The sequence below is a fragment of the Syngnathus floridae genome, chromosome 5, assembly GCF_059516105.1.
Source record: "Syngnathus floridae isolate MCC-2025c chromosome 5, RoL_Sflo_1.0, whole genome shotgun sequence".
Classification (NCBI taxonomy): Eukaryota; Metazoa; Chordata; class Actinopteri; order Syngnathiformes; family Syngnathidae; genus Syngnathus; species Syngnathus floridae.
In genome coordinates this window covers 18,668,992-18,686,142 of record NC_142417.1, presented here as the reverse complement: position 1 = coordinate 18,686,142, position 17,151 = coordinate 18,668,992, and the positions used below count along the sequence as shown (strand labels likewise).

At 45.3% G+C, this 17,151-nt stretch overlaps 1 protein-coding gene across 5 annotated transcripts in view; it reads right to left on the bottom strand.

Moving 5' to 3' along the window:
* The window catches only part of stxbp1b (syntaxin binding protein 1b), a 115,642-nt gene that overhangs the window by 25,712 nt on the left and 72,779 nt on the right, over positions 1-17,151 (bottom strand). For 4 of the 5 annotated variants that reach the window (XM_088376292.1, XM_088376291.1, XM_088376296.1 and 1 more), the window contains 2 exons: positions 13,529-13,614; positions 3,606-3,763 (listed from right to left, as the gene is read on the bottom strand). In XM_088376292.1, the coding sequence (XP_088232418.1) occupies positions 3,606-3,763; positions 13,529-13,614 (244 nt within the window). The remainder of the gene's footprint in view (positions 1-3,605; positions 3,764-13,528; positions 13,615-17,151) is intronic. The other variant, XM_088376289.1, reaches the window with a different exon arrangement.

Genomic DNA, 17,151 nt, shown 5'->3' with positions numbered 1-17,151 from the left:
TCAACCACCCGGCATTCCTGGGGGTGGTGCTTGTTTTCGCCATGGAAAGAGAGAGTCCAGGGAGCCCTGCAGACAGCAATCTGCCCTGTGTCTGCAACGTCGTTGGCAGCGGAGGAGCGGTGCAGACCGACGTGGGTGGAGGAGCTGGTGTGCGCAATTAATGCCCGCACAACTGCACAGCATGAGGATAAGAGCAGTCGACGAGCACGCTTCACTGTCTGCTGGGGGTGTGGCCAGCCAGGTCATCTCCTGCGGAGCTGCCTGAGGAATCAGCAGGGAAACGAGAAGGGGTCCATGTAACCGTGACGACGCCGACCCTGCCAGTTGTGGACCGGGAACAGCAACCTGCATTCAAAGGAGCCGCATGTGGGGGCCCCCATGTCCAGGACGAGGCTGTTGTAACTGTGGGTTGGACAGATGTCGGGAACCCCAGTCATGTTCGTGTGCGGATTGCAAATGTTTCCTGCGCAGCCCTGGTGGACTCTGGGTCTTCAGCCACAATTGTGAGGCCCGACATGGTTCCAGTGGGAACCATTTTAGGACCAGCCTCGACTAAGCTGAAGACAGTGACTAGAGAAACAGCTCATATGAGGGGCAAACGTACATTTGAGTTCGTCCTGTGCGGGTTGTTAACAACGCACTCAGCTTGGGTGGCGGATGTGAGTGACCCTTGTATTCTGGGTCGGGACTTCTTGAGAGCTGCAAAGTGTGTGGTGGACTTGGGAGCTGGTGTGCTCATCCTGCCAAATGGTCTGCAAATGAAGATGATTACGGCATCGCAAGGCAGAGATGAGGGGGTGACCATCAATACAACAGATCTTACAATGGACAACCTGCTGGTCGGGTCCGCACTACACCACTCCCCTCAGCAGTCAACGGCAAGCCGAGTAGAATTTGCTCACCCTATGATGGACCGCATGCTGGGGGGAGCAAAGTCGTCCAGCCCAGAATTGTCAGTGGCAGCAAAGGACCGAACTGGGGCAATCCGGTCCATCTGGTAAAGGAACTGCAAAGGGCTTACTGCTGAGCAGAAGGAGCAGTTGTGGAAGGTCCTCTGGGAGTTTGAGAGCATCTTTGCCCTCAGTGAGAATGAGGGGGGGCCTCACTCACTTGGTTGAGCATCACATCAACACTGGTGAGGCGGGAACTGTCAAGGTGCGTCTGCGGTGTCTGCCTCTGGCCCGACAGGAGACTGCAGATCAGGAGGTCCGCGCCATGCTGGAGGCAGGGATCATCGAGCTGTCCAACAGCCCGTGGGCAGCTGGTGTGGTCATGGTCCCACGAAAAAACAGCAGCAGACCACAGTTCTGTGTGGATCACAGGCCACTCAATAAAGTGACAAGGAAGGATTGCTACCCGCTCCCGAGGATAGATGAGAATTTGAATCTGGTCTCAGTGTCTGCATGGTTCTCGTCACTCGACTTGCGCAGTGGCTACTGGCAGGTCCCCCTCACCGTTGAGTCCAGACCTAAGACAGCATTCTGTACCATCAAAGGACATTAGCAGTTTAAGGTCATGGGTTTTGGACTATGCAATGCCCCAGGGACGTTTGAGCGTTTGATGGACACCGTGCTTGCAAACATTCCCCGGCAAGAATGTTTGGTGTATCTAGACAATGTTCTAGTTCATGTCCGGACCTTCGCAGCCGTTTTTAATTCTCTGAGGCTGGTGCTAGGGAGAATTGCAACTGAAACTGCACCCAGAGAAGTGCCACTTTACACAGCGGGAAGTGGAGTTTCTGGACCACCGAGTGAATGGAGAGAGCATCGGTACGCTGGAGGAGAAAGTCAAATCTTCGGGCTTGCCTCGTATTACAGACGGTTCGTCAAGGGATTTTTGTGCATTGTTTCATCTTTTTCGAGACAACCAACCCTTTGTGTGGATGCCGGACTGTCAGGAGGCATTCTCCAACCTAAGAAGAGCCCTCTCGAGTGCTCCTGTCCTTGCGCCACTGGATCCAAACTTGCCTGGCACAGACGCTAGCGATGTCGGCATGGGGGGGTGTCGCAAGTGAGGTCGGGGCATGTTCTGCCGGTTTGGAACTGCAGATATTCTCCACAGTGACCAGGGCAGGAACTTTGTGTCCAAGGTTTTTGCTGCCCTTTGTGAACGTCTGGACATGCAGAAGACATGCACAACACCTTTGCATCCACAGAGTGATGGCTTGGTGGAACGGTTTAACTGCACCATGCAGCAGCAGCTCGCCATCCTCACCTCAAAACACCAGCGTGATTGGGACCGACACATTCCGCTGATGCTGATGGCCTATTGTTCAGCTGTCCAAAGTTGAACTAACTGCACCCCTGCTCTGCTGATGCTTGGCCGGGAAGCCAGTGGAGATGGCTTTTGGGCGACTCCCAAACAGCTGTGAGGGGCAGCCAGGGTTGGAGTATGCTCGGATGCTGCAGGACCAGTTGGAGGTCGCGCATGCATTTACTCGGGACCAGCTCGAGAAAGCCGGCGTGTGCCAAAAGCTGAACTATGATATGTGCAGCAAGGGGCGGAGCTTTCTGGTCGATGAGCTAGTTTGGATGTACACACCTAAGCATAAGAAGGGGCGTTACCCCAAGTTAGACTGCCATTGGGATGGACCATAACGAGTGCTCGAGCGGGTGGGGGAGGTGGTGTACTGAGTGGCAGTTCCCCATCGGGGTAGGAGAGTAGCCCTGCATCGAGACAGGTTAGTCCCATACCAGGGCAGTGATGTGCCCGTATTTGAGACGGTATCGTCCATGGATGTCCCCCCTCAGCCGGCTGGAGATGGAAACAGGCCAGACTGCCCTCAGAGGACGAGGTGAAGACCGCGACCGCCGGAGGACTTTGTTTGTTGACCCCTCGGGGTCGAGGGTTTCATAAAGGGGAGGGCAGTTTCATAATAAGGAGGCAGTTTCATAAAGGGAAGACAGTTTGTTATTGTGCATTATGGGAAATGTGAGGGCGGGGGGCCCGGTTGGGCAGAAAATGACGCGGAACGGGGGCACGAGTGTGCGAGTGTAGAGTGGATGGGTGTGAGTTGCGGCTGCCAGCAGCTCATGTATGAATGTGTAAGTTATTTTGAGTTCAATAAAAGCAACTAAGTTGCACCCGCTACTTTTTTCATCTTCGACCACGTCGAAGGCATTACAATGTTGTATGTACCCAAACTAGTCGAAACAAAAAGTTGTGATTAATGTTTAGCAGCAAGATTCTATTTTTTTAGCCATCTCAGAGGGGGAAGCCAATATGCCACTTGCTGTCGACTGAAAATGACATCACAGTTGCCAGGTCACAACTTATCATGGCTCAGTGTCAGAAAACTAGTGAAAAATATCTATAACCCTTTCTTTCTACAGGTCTTTCACAGGTATAAACTTGGGGACTGAGGAATTTTACATCTATGAACACGACAACCAATTTGCTCCCAGTAGATCTGGCAGTGCCTTGGATGGCAGCAGCCTCCTATTGGTGTATGAATGTGTGTCTTGGAATGGATGAATGTGAATCATTGTAAAGTGCTTTTGGCACCATATGGTGTAGATAAAGTGCTAGATAAGTGCAGGCCTTTTACAACCAAAAGTAATGGATAAAAAATTGTAGGGTAGGCCTGTAACTATCTGAGAACTTACCAATTAGGGCCTCCCATTTGCCATTGGCTTGGGTGACCTCGTACACACAGCGCATCTCACTGTAGGTCATTCCTCCAACAAAGAAGACAATAACCCTTGGCCCCGTCTTTACCTCTGTGGGGCCCCGGTTTTTGTGCCAGTTACCATAGCGGGCACTACTAGATAAAAAGAAAAAAAGAGAAACATGACATAAATATCTATTTACATTTATACTGTATAAATACAGTATAAATGTAAATAAATACAGAAATAATAAATACAGTATACATCACACACTGAACCAGACCATACACATGCAAGAAAGGTGAGTAAACAAGTGCCGAGAGATCGAATTGTATGTTCATGCAGCCAAAACACAATATTTCATATTGAAGGCTCATCTGCGAAAATTACACAGTAGTCACAGCTTACAGTTACAAACCGGATTGGGTTGAAGTTGTGTAAAATGTACATAAAACCAAAATACGATTTGAAAATCCTTCTCAACCCATATTCAATTGATACACTACAAAGACAACATATTTAATGTTCAAACTGATCAACTTTATTGTTTTTTGCCAAATAATAATTAATTTCGAATTTCATGGCTGCAACACTTCCAGTAGAAGTTGGGAAAGGTGGCAAAAAATACTGAGAAAGCTGAGAAAAGCTCATCAAACACCTATTTGGAACATCCCACATGTGATCAGGCTAATTGGGTACCATGATTGGGTATAAAAATAGCCTCCCCAAACATGCTCAGTCATTCACAAGCAAGGATGGGGCGAGGTTCACCACTTTGTCCACAACTGCGTGAGAAAATAGTTAAACAGTTTAAGAACAACATTTCTCAAAGCAAAATTGCAAGGAATTTAGGGATTTCAACATCTACGGTGCATAATATTATCAAAAAGTTCAGAGAATCTGGTGAAATCACTGCATTTAAGCGCTACGGCCGGAAACCAAGACTGAATGACCGTGACCTTCGATCCCTCAGAGGGCACGACCTTAAAAACCGACTTGAGTGTGTAAAGGATATCACCAAATGGGCTCAGGAAAACTTCAGAAAACCACTGTCAGTAAATACAGTTTATCACTACATCAGTAAATGCGGGTTAAAACTCTACCATGCAAAGCAAAAGCCGTATATGAACAATATCCAGAAACACCGCCGGGTTCTCTGGGCCCGAGCTCGTAAAATGGACTGAGGCACAAAGGAAAAGTGTTTTGTGGTCTGATGAGTCCACTTCTCAAATTGTTTTCGGAAACACTGGACGTTGTGTCCTCTGGACCAAAGAGGAAGCGGACCATCCAGACTGTTATCAACGCAAAGTTCAAAAGCCAACATCTGTGATGGTATGGGGGTGCATTAGTTCCCATGGCATAGATGACATTTTTGTGAAGGCAACATAAATGCTGAAAAGTACATACAGATCTTGGAGCAAAATATGCTGCCATCTAAGCGACGTCTTTTTCATGGATGCCGCTGCTTATTTCAGCAAGATAATGCCAAGCCACATTCTGCACGTGTTACAACAGCGTGGCTTCGAAGTAAAAGAGTCCAGGTTCTCCCCTGGCCCGCTTCCAGTCCAGACCTGTCTCCCATTGAAAATGTGTGGTGCATTATGAAGCGTAAAATACAACAGGGAAGACCTCGGACTGTTGAACAACTGAAGCGGTTCATCAAGCAAGAATGGGAAAGAATTCCACATGAGAAGTTAAGAGAATTAGTCTCCTCTCTTCCAAAACATTTATTGAGTGTCATTAAAAGGAAAGGTGATGTAACGAAGTGGTAAACATGCCCTTTCCCAACTTCTACTGCATATTTTGTCGCCATGAAGTTCTAAGTTAATTATTATTTGAAAAATAAAATAAAGTTTATGAGTTTGAGCATTGAATATGTGGTCTTTGTAGTGTATTCAATTGGCTATTGGTTGAAAAGGATTTTCAAATCATTATATTTTGTTTTTATTTACATTTTACACAATTTCCCGACTTCAACCGAATTCAGTTTGTACATGCAGAAAAAAATCCATAGAATACAGTTCTGTCCAAAAATATTTGCATTCATCACCTGCTGCATTTGTCAGCGACGAGCAAACATGCTAAATGAGAGCAAATTGGCAAAACCCTTCATGACCTGAAATACATGTACTTTGCTGAATATAAGGAAAATAGACAATTTTCTTTTCTTAGTGAATAAAAACATGAATGTTACTATGACAACATCCAGACATTGAGGAAGTATGAATGTGAACTGATTGTAGTGTTAATCCAAAATAGGATTGTGCATCCTGAGATGCACTCATGAGTCCCATTCTAGGAAACAAACAAAATAGTGATGGGGTAACAGATAATATTAATAACTAGAAATAGCATTTTCTGGAGAAATTGAGCGTGAAGGCGAATAAGTTGAATAAATACTTGGGGAAAGCTGCAGAATGATGTTCAAAGTTGAAACGGGTTGAATCGGTTGAAAACTAGAAATTAGAAGGGAAAAATTAAATTTTGTGAAATTTTGTGCAAATTATAAATTTGAAAACGTGAAATTTTTAAATTTTTGGTAAGTGAGAAGATGTGGAATAGGTAGAGAAAAGATGAACGTTGAAAAAAGTTGAAAATTGGAACGAGTTGAATCGGTTGAAAAATGTGGAAATTCGAAATGAAAAACGAAATTTTGTGAAATTTTGCAAAATTTTGTGCAAATTTTAAACGTGAAAAGGTGAATTTTTTGAATTTGGCAAGTTTGGGAATGCCCCCAATGTGATTTGAATGTGTTGGATGATATGAATTTCAAACTGGAACGACGTAAATGTAAAATGCTGAAACTGCCATTAAGAATGAATGGGGAAAAATTTGCCGAAAATTTGTGAATTTTGTGAAAATATTTGGAAAGAAAAAAATGTAAGCAACGGTGTCATTAATTTTTGGAAGGAGTTAAAAGTGGAACGGAGTGAATCGGTTGAAGTGTGTGGAACTAGTTAAGCGTAAAAAAAGTGGGCGGAATTTGTAGAATAACTAGAAAATGCAATTCCTGTAGGAATTGCGTGTGAAGGCGAAGACGTTGAAAAACGACTTGGGGATTGCTGCAGAATGATGTTTAAAGTTGGAACGGGTTGAATTGGTTAAAAAATGTAGAAATTAGAAGGGAAAACCGAAATTTTGGAAAATTTGGTGTAAATTTCAAAATTGAAAATGTGGAATTTATGGGAAGTGTGAATTTATTGAATAGGTAGGCAAAAGGTGAACAGTTAAAAGTTGGAACGGGTTGAATCGGTTTAAATATGTAGAAATTATGAGTGAAAAACACAATTTTGGAGAATTTGTCGTAAATTTGAAAATTGAAAATTTGGAATTTTTTGGTAAATTGAAAGTTGTGGAATAGGTAAGCAAAAGATAAACAGTTGGAACGGGTTGAATCGGTTGAAAAGTGTCGAAGCAAATGTTAAATCCCCTTAGAGAGTAAATGGGACTGCAAAAACAAACGTTTTTAAAATTTGCAACGAAACGAAATATACGGTTTCAGATGAAATATACGTGTTCAGGAGGTTCACTTTTGCGGTTAAAATGTTGAAAGGGATTGAATCGTTAGAGTAACTTCCAGTTTAATTGGGGCACTTCTGGTGTAATTTAAGGCACTTCCGATTTATTTCGGGTCACTTCCGGTTTGAAAAGGTCACTTCCTGTTCATTTGGGTCACTTCCAGTTCAATTTGGGGCACTTCGATTTTCATGTAGGTCACTTCCGGTTTAATTTAGGGCACTTCCGGTTTAGCTGAGGTCACTTCCGGTTTATTTGGGGTCACTTCCGGTTTAAAAAGGTCACTTCTTGTTAACCTGAGGTCAATTCCGGTTTGATTTGGAGCACTTCCAGTTCATTCTGGGTTTATTGTGGGCACTTCAGGGTCAATCCGAGATGGCCACTACACTGGAAGCGAGGGTCAAGGGTTGAATTGTGTAAGCATAGTGGAAGTAGAGGTGAAGGGGGTGAATATGGTAAGCATAAGGTGAACAAAGTCAATAAAGTTGGAATGGGTTGAATCGGTTGAAAAATGTAGAAATTAGAAGGGGAAAAACTAAATTTTTGAGAAATTTGGTGTGAATTTCAAAATTGAAAATTTAGAATTTTTGGTAAGTGGGAAGGTGTGGAATAGGTAGGCAAAAGATGAACAGTTGAAAGTTGGAACGTGATGAATAAGTTGAAAACTGTAGAAATTAGAAGGGAAAAATGAAATTTTGTGAAATTTTGCAACATTTGGGGCAAATTTTAAACATGAAAACGTCCATCCATCCATCCATCCATCCATCCATCCATCCATCCATCCATCCATCCATCCATCCATCCATCTTCTTCCACTTATCCGGGGTCGGGTCACGGGGGCAGCAGCTTTAGGAGGGACTCTCAGACTTCCCTCTCCCCAGCCACTTCATCCAGCTCATCCCAGGGGATCCCAAGGTGTTCCCAGGCCAGCTGAGAGACATAGTCTCTCAAGCGCGTCCTGGGTCGTCCCCGGGGTCTCCTACCGGTGAGATGAGATGCCCGAGCCACCTCATCTGGCTCCTCTCAACGTGGAGGAGTAGCGACTACTCCGAGTCTCTCCCGGATGACCGAGCTTCTCACCCTATCTCTAAGGGAGAGCCCGGACACCCTGCGGAGGAAACTCATTTCGGCCGCTTGTATCCGGGATCTCGTTCTTTCGGTCACGACCCATAGCTCATGACCATAGGTGAGGGTAGAAGCGTAAATCGACCGGTAAATTGAGAGCTTTGCCTTTTGGCTCAGCTCTCTCTTCACCACGACAGACAGCTACAGCGTTCGCATTACTGCCGACGCTGCACCGATCCGCCTGTCGATCTCGCGCTCCATCCCCCCCTCACTCGCGAACAAGACCCCAAGATACTTGAACTCCTTTACTTGGGGCAGGATCTCATCCCCGATCCGGAGAGGGCATTCCACCCTTTTCCGACCGAGGACCATGGACTCGGATTTGGAGGTGCTAATCCTCATCCCGACCGCTTCACACTCGGCTGTGAACCGCTCCAGTGAGAGCTGGAGATCACGGCCTGAAGAAGCCTACAGCACCACGTCGTCTGCAAAAAGCAGAGACGCGATGCTGAGGTCCCCAAACCGGACCCACTCAATGCCTCGGCTGCCCCTAGAAATTCTGTCCACAAAAGTTATGAACAGAATCGGTGACAAAGGGCAGCCTTGGCGTAGTCCAACCCTCACTGGGAATGAATGCGACTTACTGCCGGAAATGCGGACCAAACTCTGGCATCGGTGATAGATGGACCGAACCGCCCTTATCAGTTGGCTCGGCAACCCGTACTCCCGAAGCACCCTCCACAGAACCTCCCGAGGGACATGGTCGAACGCCTCCTCCAAGTCCACAAAACACATGTGGACTGGTTGGGCGAACTCCCATGCACCCTCGAGGATCCTGCCGAGGGTGTAAAGCTGGTCCACTGTTCCACGGCCAGGACGAAAGCCATACTGCTCCTCCTGAATCTGAGGTTCGACCTCCCGAGGGACCCTCCTCTCCAGCACACCTGAATAGACCTTACCAGGGAGGCATAGGAGTGTGATTCCCCTGTAATTGGAACAAACCCTCCAGTCCCCCTTCTTAAAGAGGGGAACCACCACCCCAGTCTGCCAATCCAGAGGCACTGTCTCCGATGTCCACGCAATGTTGTAGAGGCGTGTCAGCCATGACAGCCCCACGACATCCAAAGCCTTCAAGAACTCCGGGCGGATCTCATCCACCCCCGGGGCCTTGCCACCGAGGAGTTTTTTAACTACCTCAGTGACTTCGACCCTAGATATTGGAGAGTCCGCCTCTGAGCCTCCAGGCCCTGCTTCCACAATGAAAGGCGTGGAGGTGGAATTGAGGAGGTCTTCGAAGTATTTTCCCCATCGACTCACGACGTCCCGAGTCGAGGTCAGCAGCACGCCATCCCCATTGTAAACAGTGTTGACGTTGCACTGCTTCCCCCTCCTGAGACGTCGGTTGGTGGACCAGAATTTCCTCGAAGCCATCTGGAAGTCATTCTCCATGGCCTCGCGAAACCCCTCCCACGCCCGGGTTTTTGCCTCAGCAACCGCCGAAGCTGCGTTCCGCTTGGCCATCCAGTACCTGTCAGCTGCCTCCGGAGTCCCGCAGGCCAAAACGGCCGGATAGCACTCCGCTATGCCGCCATGACAGGCACCAACGACCTTACGGCCACAGCTCCGGTCGGCCGCCTCAACAATGGAGGCTCGGAACATGGTCCACTCGGACTTAATGTCCCCCGTGTGCCCTGGGACGTGGGAAAAGCTCTGGCGGAGGCGGGAGTTGAAGATCTTCCTGACAGGGGATTCTTTCAGACGTTCCCAGCAGACCCTCACAGAGCGTTTGGGCACCAGCATATTTTAAAAGATGTGCTCCTCTACTGACTCGGCTGGCCAACAGCCTTCGTTGTGCCGAGAGGTGAACACTGGAATGGTACATATTCATCTATTAGGTGGTGATCAGTTGACAGCTCCGCCCCTCTCTTCGCCCGAGTGTCCAAAACATGCGGCCGCAAATCCGATGACACGACTACAAAGTCGATCATCGAACTGCGGCCTCGGGTGTCCTGGTGCCAAGTGCACACATGGACACCCTTATGTTTGAACATGGTGTTCATTATAGAAAATCCGTGTCGAGCACAGAAGTCCAACAATAGAACATCACTCGGGTTCAGATCGGAGGGCCGTTCCTCCCAATCACGCCCTTCCACGTCTCACTGTCATTGCCCACGTTAGCATTGAAGTCACCCAGTAGAACGATGGAGTCCCAAGAAGGAGCGATCTCCAGCACTTCCTCCAGGGACTCCAAGAAGGGTGGGTACTCTGAGCTGCCGTTTGGTGCATAGACACAAACAACAGTCAGGACCCGTTCCCCCCACCGGAAGGCGGAGGGAGGCTCACCGGGGGTGAACCCCAATGTGCAGGCGCCCAGCCGGGGGGCAATAAGTATACCCACCTGCTCGACGCCTCTCACCGTGGGCAACTCCAATGTGGAAGAGAGTCCAGCCCCTCTCGAGAGGGATTGTACCAGAACCCAAACTGTGTTTAGAGGCAAGTCCGACTGTCTAGTCGGAACTTTTCTGCCTTGCACACCAACTCGGGCTCCTTTCCAGCCAGAGAGGTGACATTCCATGTCCCAAGAGCCATTTTCTGCAGCCGGGGATCGGACCGCCAGGGTCCCTGCCTTTGGCCGCCACCCAGGTTACACTGCACCCAACCCCTTTGGCCCCTCCTACAGGTGGTGAGCCCCTGGGAAGGGGGACCCATGTTTCCTTTTCGGGCTGTGCCATGGGCGAATAATCACCTTCGAGCCCCGCCTCCAGGGCGTGAAAACGTGAATTTTTTTAATTTGGAAATTTTAGGACTGTCCCCAATGTGATTTGAATGTGCTTAATGATGTGAATTTCAAACTGGAAGGATGTAAATGCTTTGGAATGGGTTGAATCGGTTGAAAAACTGTAGAATCCGTAAGTGAAAAAGGAAGTGTTGTGAAATTTTGCGCAAATTTTAAACGTAAAAATGTGGAATTTTGGGTAAATGGGAAGGTGTCGAATAGGTAGGCAAAAGATGAACAGTTGAAATTTGGAACGAGTTGAATTGGGTGAAGTCTAGAAATTACAAATGAAAATGGTATATTTTTGAAAATTTGTGAAAGTTTGCGAAGTTTTGCGAAATTTTGTGAAAATTTTAAACGTAAAAACGTGATTTTTTTACATTTGGCAAGTTTGGGAATGTCCCCAATGTGATTTGAATGTGTTGAATTACGTCAATTACCAACTGGAACAACATAAATGTGAAATGGGTTGAATTGGTTGAAAAATGTAGATATTAGAAGGGAAAAACTAAATTTTGGGAAAATTTGGTGTGAATTTCAAAATTGAAAATTTGGAATTTTGGTAAGTGGGAAGGTGTGGAATAGGAAGGTAAAAGATGAACAGTTGAAAGTTGGAACGAGTTGAATCGGTTCATAAATGTAGAAATTAGAAGTGAAAAAGGAAATTTTGTGCAAATTTTAAACGTGAAAACGTGAAATTTTTGAATTTAGAAATTTTGAGAATGTCCCCAATGTGATTTGAATGTGCTGAATGATGTGAATTTCAAACTGGAAGGATGTAAATGCTTTGCAATGGGTTGAATCGGTTGAAAACTATAGAAACAGCAAGTGAAAAAGGAAATTTTGCGCAAATTTTAATCGTGAAAATGTTGAAATTTTGGTAAGTGGGAAGGTGTGGAATAGGGAGGCAAAAGATGAACAGTTGAAAGTTTGAACGAGGAGAATAGGTTGAATTTTGTAGAAATTAGAAGTGAAAAATCTAATTTTGCGAAATTTTGCAAAATATTGTGCAAATTTTAAACATGAAAACGTGAATTTTTTTAATTTGACAAGTTTGGGACTCTCCCCAATGTTATTTGAATGTGTTGAATTCTGTAAATTTTAAACTGGAACAATGTAAATGTGAAATGTTAAATCTGCACTTAAGAATGAATGGGGAAAAATTTGCCGGAAATTTGTGGATTTTGTGAAAACAAAATTTTTTGAATGAACAAAATGTAAGCAACGGTGTCGTGAATATTTGGAATAAGTTAAAAGTGTAACGGAGTGAATTGGTTGAAGTATGTAGAAGTAGTTAAGCGTCAAAAAAGTGGGTGGAATAAGTACAAAAATAACTAGAATTTACAGTTCCTGAAGAAATTGCGTGTGAAGGTGAAGAAGTTGAATAAATACTTGGGGAATGCTGCAGAATGACGTTGAAACGGGGTGAATCGGTTGAAAAATGTAGAAAATAAAGCTGAAAAACGGAATTTTGGAGAATTTGGTTTAATTTCAAATTTGAAAAGTTGTGGAATAGGTAGGCAAAAGATGAAGGGTGAAAAGTTGGAATGGGTTGAATCTGTAGAGAAATGTAGAAAATAGAGTAGAAAACGAAATTTTGGAGAATTTGGTCGAATTTCAAAGTTGGAATGGGATTTTTGGAATGTGTGAAAGTTTGAACGGGGTGAATTGGTTGAAGCATGTAGGACTAGTTAGGTGCCAAAAAAATGGGGGGAATAAGTTGTTTAATAATAATAATAATAATAATTATAAAGTAGAATAACAATAGTGTGAAGGCCTTCGCCTTCACACTAACTAGCAATCTGCAATTCCTGGAGAAATTGCGTGTGAAGGCGAAGACCTTCACACTATTGTTATTCTACTTTTTTCGAAAATAAATTCCGCCCACTGTAAAATTCGAACCCACGCGGGAAAGTGGCTCGTGTTGAAATCGCCATTAAGAATGAATGGGGATTTAAAAGTCACAAATTTGCTAATTACACAAAAACGGTAAATGTGATGAACAAAAAAAATGGTAGCAAATATGCCATGAATTTTTGGAATGTGTGAAAGTTTGAACGGGGTGAATCGGTTGAAGCATGTAGGACTAGTTAGGTGCCAAAAAAGTGGGCGGAATAAGTTGTTTAATAATAACTAGCAATCTGCAATTCCTGGAGAAATTGCGTGTGAAGGCGAAGACCTTCGCACTATTGTTATTCTACTTTTTTTGAAAATAAATTCCGCCCACGGTAAAATTCGAACCCACACGGGAAAGTGGCTCGTGTTGAAATCGCCATTAAGAATGAATGGGGATTTAAAAGTCACAAATTTGCTAATTACACAAAAACGGTAAATGTTATCAACAAAAGAAATGGTAGCAAGCATGCCATGAATTTTTGGAATGTGTGAAAGTTTGAACGGGGTGAATCGGTTGAAACATGTAGAACTAGTTAGGTGCCAAAAAAGTGAGAGGAATCGGTTGAAGCATGTAGGACGAAGATAGAAGAAGATAGATGTATGGATATTTTTTCAATTGCACTCCTATCAACTGGATATAAAATATATAATACTGTGATATACTAACCTTGATGGAGCATTGTGTTTCGCTGATGCTTGTCTCTGGGAAATGTATGGGTATTGCTTGATGTCAAGTTTATCCTCAATGGCATCCTGTTGGAACACAAGGTAAATGTCCTGACTTTGACAGATTTTATTCTAACTCATACTTAAACTACCAATAATGGCTGTTCAGCTGACACACTGCTAATAACCTGCCAGACAGTGAACCACAAATAAAATACTCATACATACATACTCAAATTAATTTACACACAACAATGATAGATGTATAAAAGATAATTTGTCAAACAAAACGGACGGACAGATAGACTGACAGACAGATTAGAATGAAAGTATGAACACATTTTATGGGGCATAAAGTCGTTTGTCTAACTGGAGTTGCCATAGCATGACGTAGTCGAACAGCGCACGTCTTCCGCTCCGCTCAGAGGCAGTTTGGACTTTTACTCCCTTCCAGCTCAGTGGCCTAGTGGTAGAGTGTCCGCCCTGAGACTGGAAGGTCGTGGGTTCAAACCCCAACCGTGTCATACCAAGGACTACAAAAATGGGACTTGCCTCCCTGCTTGGCACTCAGCATCAAGGGTTGGAATTGGGGGGTTAGATCACCAAATAATTCCCGAGCGCGGCACTGCTGCTACTCACTGCTCCCCTCTCCCCCAGGGGATGGATCAAAATCACACGAGGTTGGGTTAAATGCAGAGGACAAATTTCACCACACCCAGATGTGTGTGTGATGATCATTGGGACTTTAACTTAACTAACTTTTTCAGCCAATCTGAATGATCACCATTTAAGATATACTGCAATTGATAATATTACAGTTGCAAAAAATTTATTTAAAACACAGACTTTGACTTTTCGTTGCGCTTGTAAATCTGAACTGAATTAAATTGACACGTTTCTTCACAATTTATTTGCTACATTTTACTTAGGTTTGTTCTTGCTTGCATTTTGAAAATATGTTTTGAATTTTAAAACTTGATTTTTGAATTTGGCGGCTCGGTGGCACTAGGTAGCACGTCCGCCTCACAGTTAGGAGGGTGCGGGTTCGATTCCACCTCCGGCCCTCCCTGTGTGGAGTTTGCATGTTCTCCCCGGGCCCGCGTGGGTTTTCTCCGGGCACTCCGGTTTCCTCCCACATTCCAAAAACATGCTTGGTAGGCCGATTGAAGACTCCAAATTGTCCCTAGGTGTGAGTGTGAGTGCGATTGGTTGTCTGTCTCTGTGTGCCCTGCGATTGGCTGGCAACCAGTTCAGGGTGTCCCCCGCCTACTACCCGATGACGGCTGGGATAGGCTCCAGCACGCCCGCGACCCCCGTGGGGACTAAGCGGTTAAGAAAATGGATGGATGGAATTTTAAAACATTGATTGGTGTCGCAAACAATGACAACTAAACCATGACAGTTATTTTAGTAGTGTGAATGGTAATAAAGCCTCTGAAAAAAGCAAAATATGGGGGGGAGGGAATATCCTGCAAAGTTGGTTGACCAGTTCAGGTAACTAAAGAAGTGCTCCTCGTGATTATCAAAGTAAGAAATTCATCTGATAAAATCATTATAAATTGCTTAAACTTGTGCCAGGAATTTTAATATGTTGCGAGACTCGGTAACTGTACCAAAATGTGTAACGCATTACAAGACTTAGTAGTTTTAACTTCAGGATGGCGCCGCGGATGGCCACCTCGGTGACTCGCTCTCTGCTACTTTGTCTTATTTTGTGTGTTTTCTGTGTCTTCTGCTGCCCATCCTGGATCACTTTTACCAGAGAAGAACTGTTGAACATCGGACAGTCTTCTCCTGGTACTTTCTCTCCAGTTTTCTCTGACCCAGACTGTTTCACGGAGATTTTAGCCGGCACGGGGGCGCTCTACAAGCTAGCATGCCGAAGACGGCGGCGTAGAAAGCGCGCCAGGGCCCTCGTGAAGCTGAGGCAGAGAGGGTTCCGTTCTCCCCTACCATCAGTTCATCTGGCAAATGTCTGCTCCCTGGCGAACAAGATGGACGAACTGCTGCTTCTCATCCCATGGAACCCGGACATTAGCGGATCCGCTGCCCTGTGCTTTACTGAATCGTGGCTCTCCGAACTCGTCTCCAATCATGCCGTGCAGCTGCCTGGATTTAGGCTAGTCCGCGCTGATCGCAGCATGGAGCTCTCAGGAAAAGCAAGGGGAGGTGGTCTATGTTTCTATATTAATGAACGTTGGTGTACTGATGTCACGGTGTTGAAAGAGTCTTGCAGCCCTCTCCTAGAAACACTTTTCCGTTTTATTCACCTCGTGAGTTCTCCTCGAGCTTAATGGCGGCCGTTTACATTCCACCACACGCACGTGCGATCGAAGCCACGCAGCTGCTGGCTGATCAGGTAACAGACATGGAGAAAATACTACCAAACTCAATAATCATGGTTTTGGGTGATTTTAACAGGGCGAACCTCGCACACAACCTCCCCAAATACAGACAGCAAATAACGTGTCCCACCAGAGGGACACAGACTCTGGACCACTGCTACACCCTAACAAAGGATGCATACCGCTCTGTGCCCTGTGCAGCTTTAGGACTCTCAGACCACTGTCTAGTTCATCTGATCCCAACCTATAGGCAGAAATTAAAAACCTCTAAGCCTGCGGTGAGGAAATGAACAGTGGAGTCAAAGCAGGACCTCCAAGCCTGCGTTTACTGCACCGATTGTTTATTTTTTTAAGCTGCAACTTCAGACCTGCATGAACTCACCGCTACTGTGACCTCATACATCAGCTTTTGTGAGGACTTGTGTGTGCAGACTAAGACCTTCGGCGCATACAACAACAACAAACCTCAGGATGCTGCGCAAAGCCAAGGAGGAGGCCTACAGGAGTGGGGACCGGGACCTGTTCAGGCAGACCAGGAACACACTCAACCGAGAGATCAGGAAAGCCAAGAGGTGTTATGGGGAGAGCCTGGAGAGACACCTCTCTGCCAATCCTGATCCCTCAACAGTGTGGAAAGTTCTGCAGAGCATCACAGGCTACAAGAAACCAACCCCCCGCAAACCAGCTAAACAGGTTTTACTGCAGGTGTAATATTCTGCACTCACGCTAGGTACGAAATGTAGAAGGACGACGACATGCAAACTAATCTTTTAATGAAGATTGCGAGTGAAGGGATCGGGTCAAAAGACAAAAAACCAGCCTAGCCACAATAACGGATAGGCTCACATCTCTTTGGATAAACTATATAAGCAGACAAGTACACTCACGTAATCAACCAATAAGGACGACATAACTAGACATTCTTTGATAATACGATAATAACAGAAGTTGCTACAACTTCACGATTCAATATGTATTTCTGTGCACTGCAAAATAAATGTCTTTTGATATATTGCCCAAATAGCTTAATGACCTTTAAAGAACTGTGTAATGCATGCCTGATGTTTTTCTCTAAATCATGGACACGGCCAGAGTCGTCGTGACCGTTCAGTATTTGATTATATCTTCTGTTTTATAACTTGTGTTTTGACTAAACGTCATATGCCGCCTAATGCGAGACGCCAACTTTTTGATTACCACTGAACGTTCTGGACAGAGGGAAATATTTTGCCTAATAAAGAAAAGATATGGTTGAAAGCATGATTAAACTAAGAATATG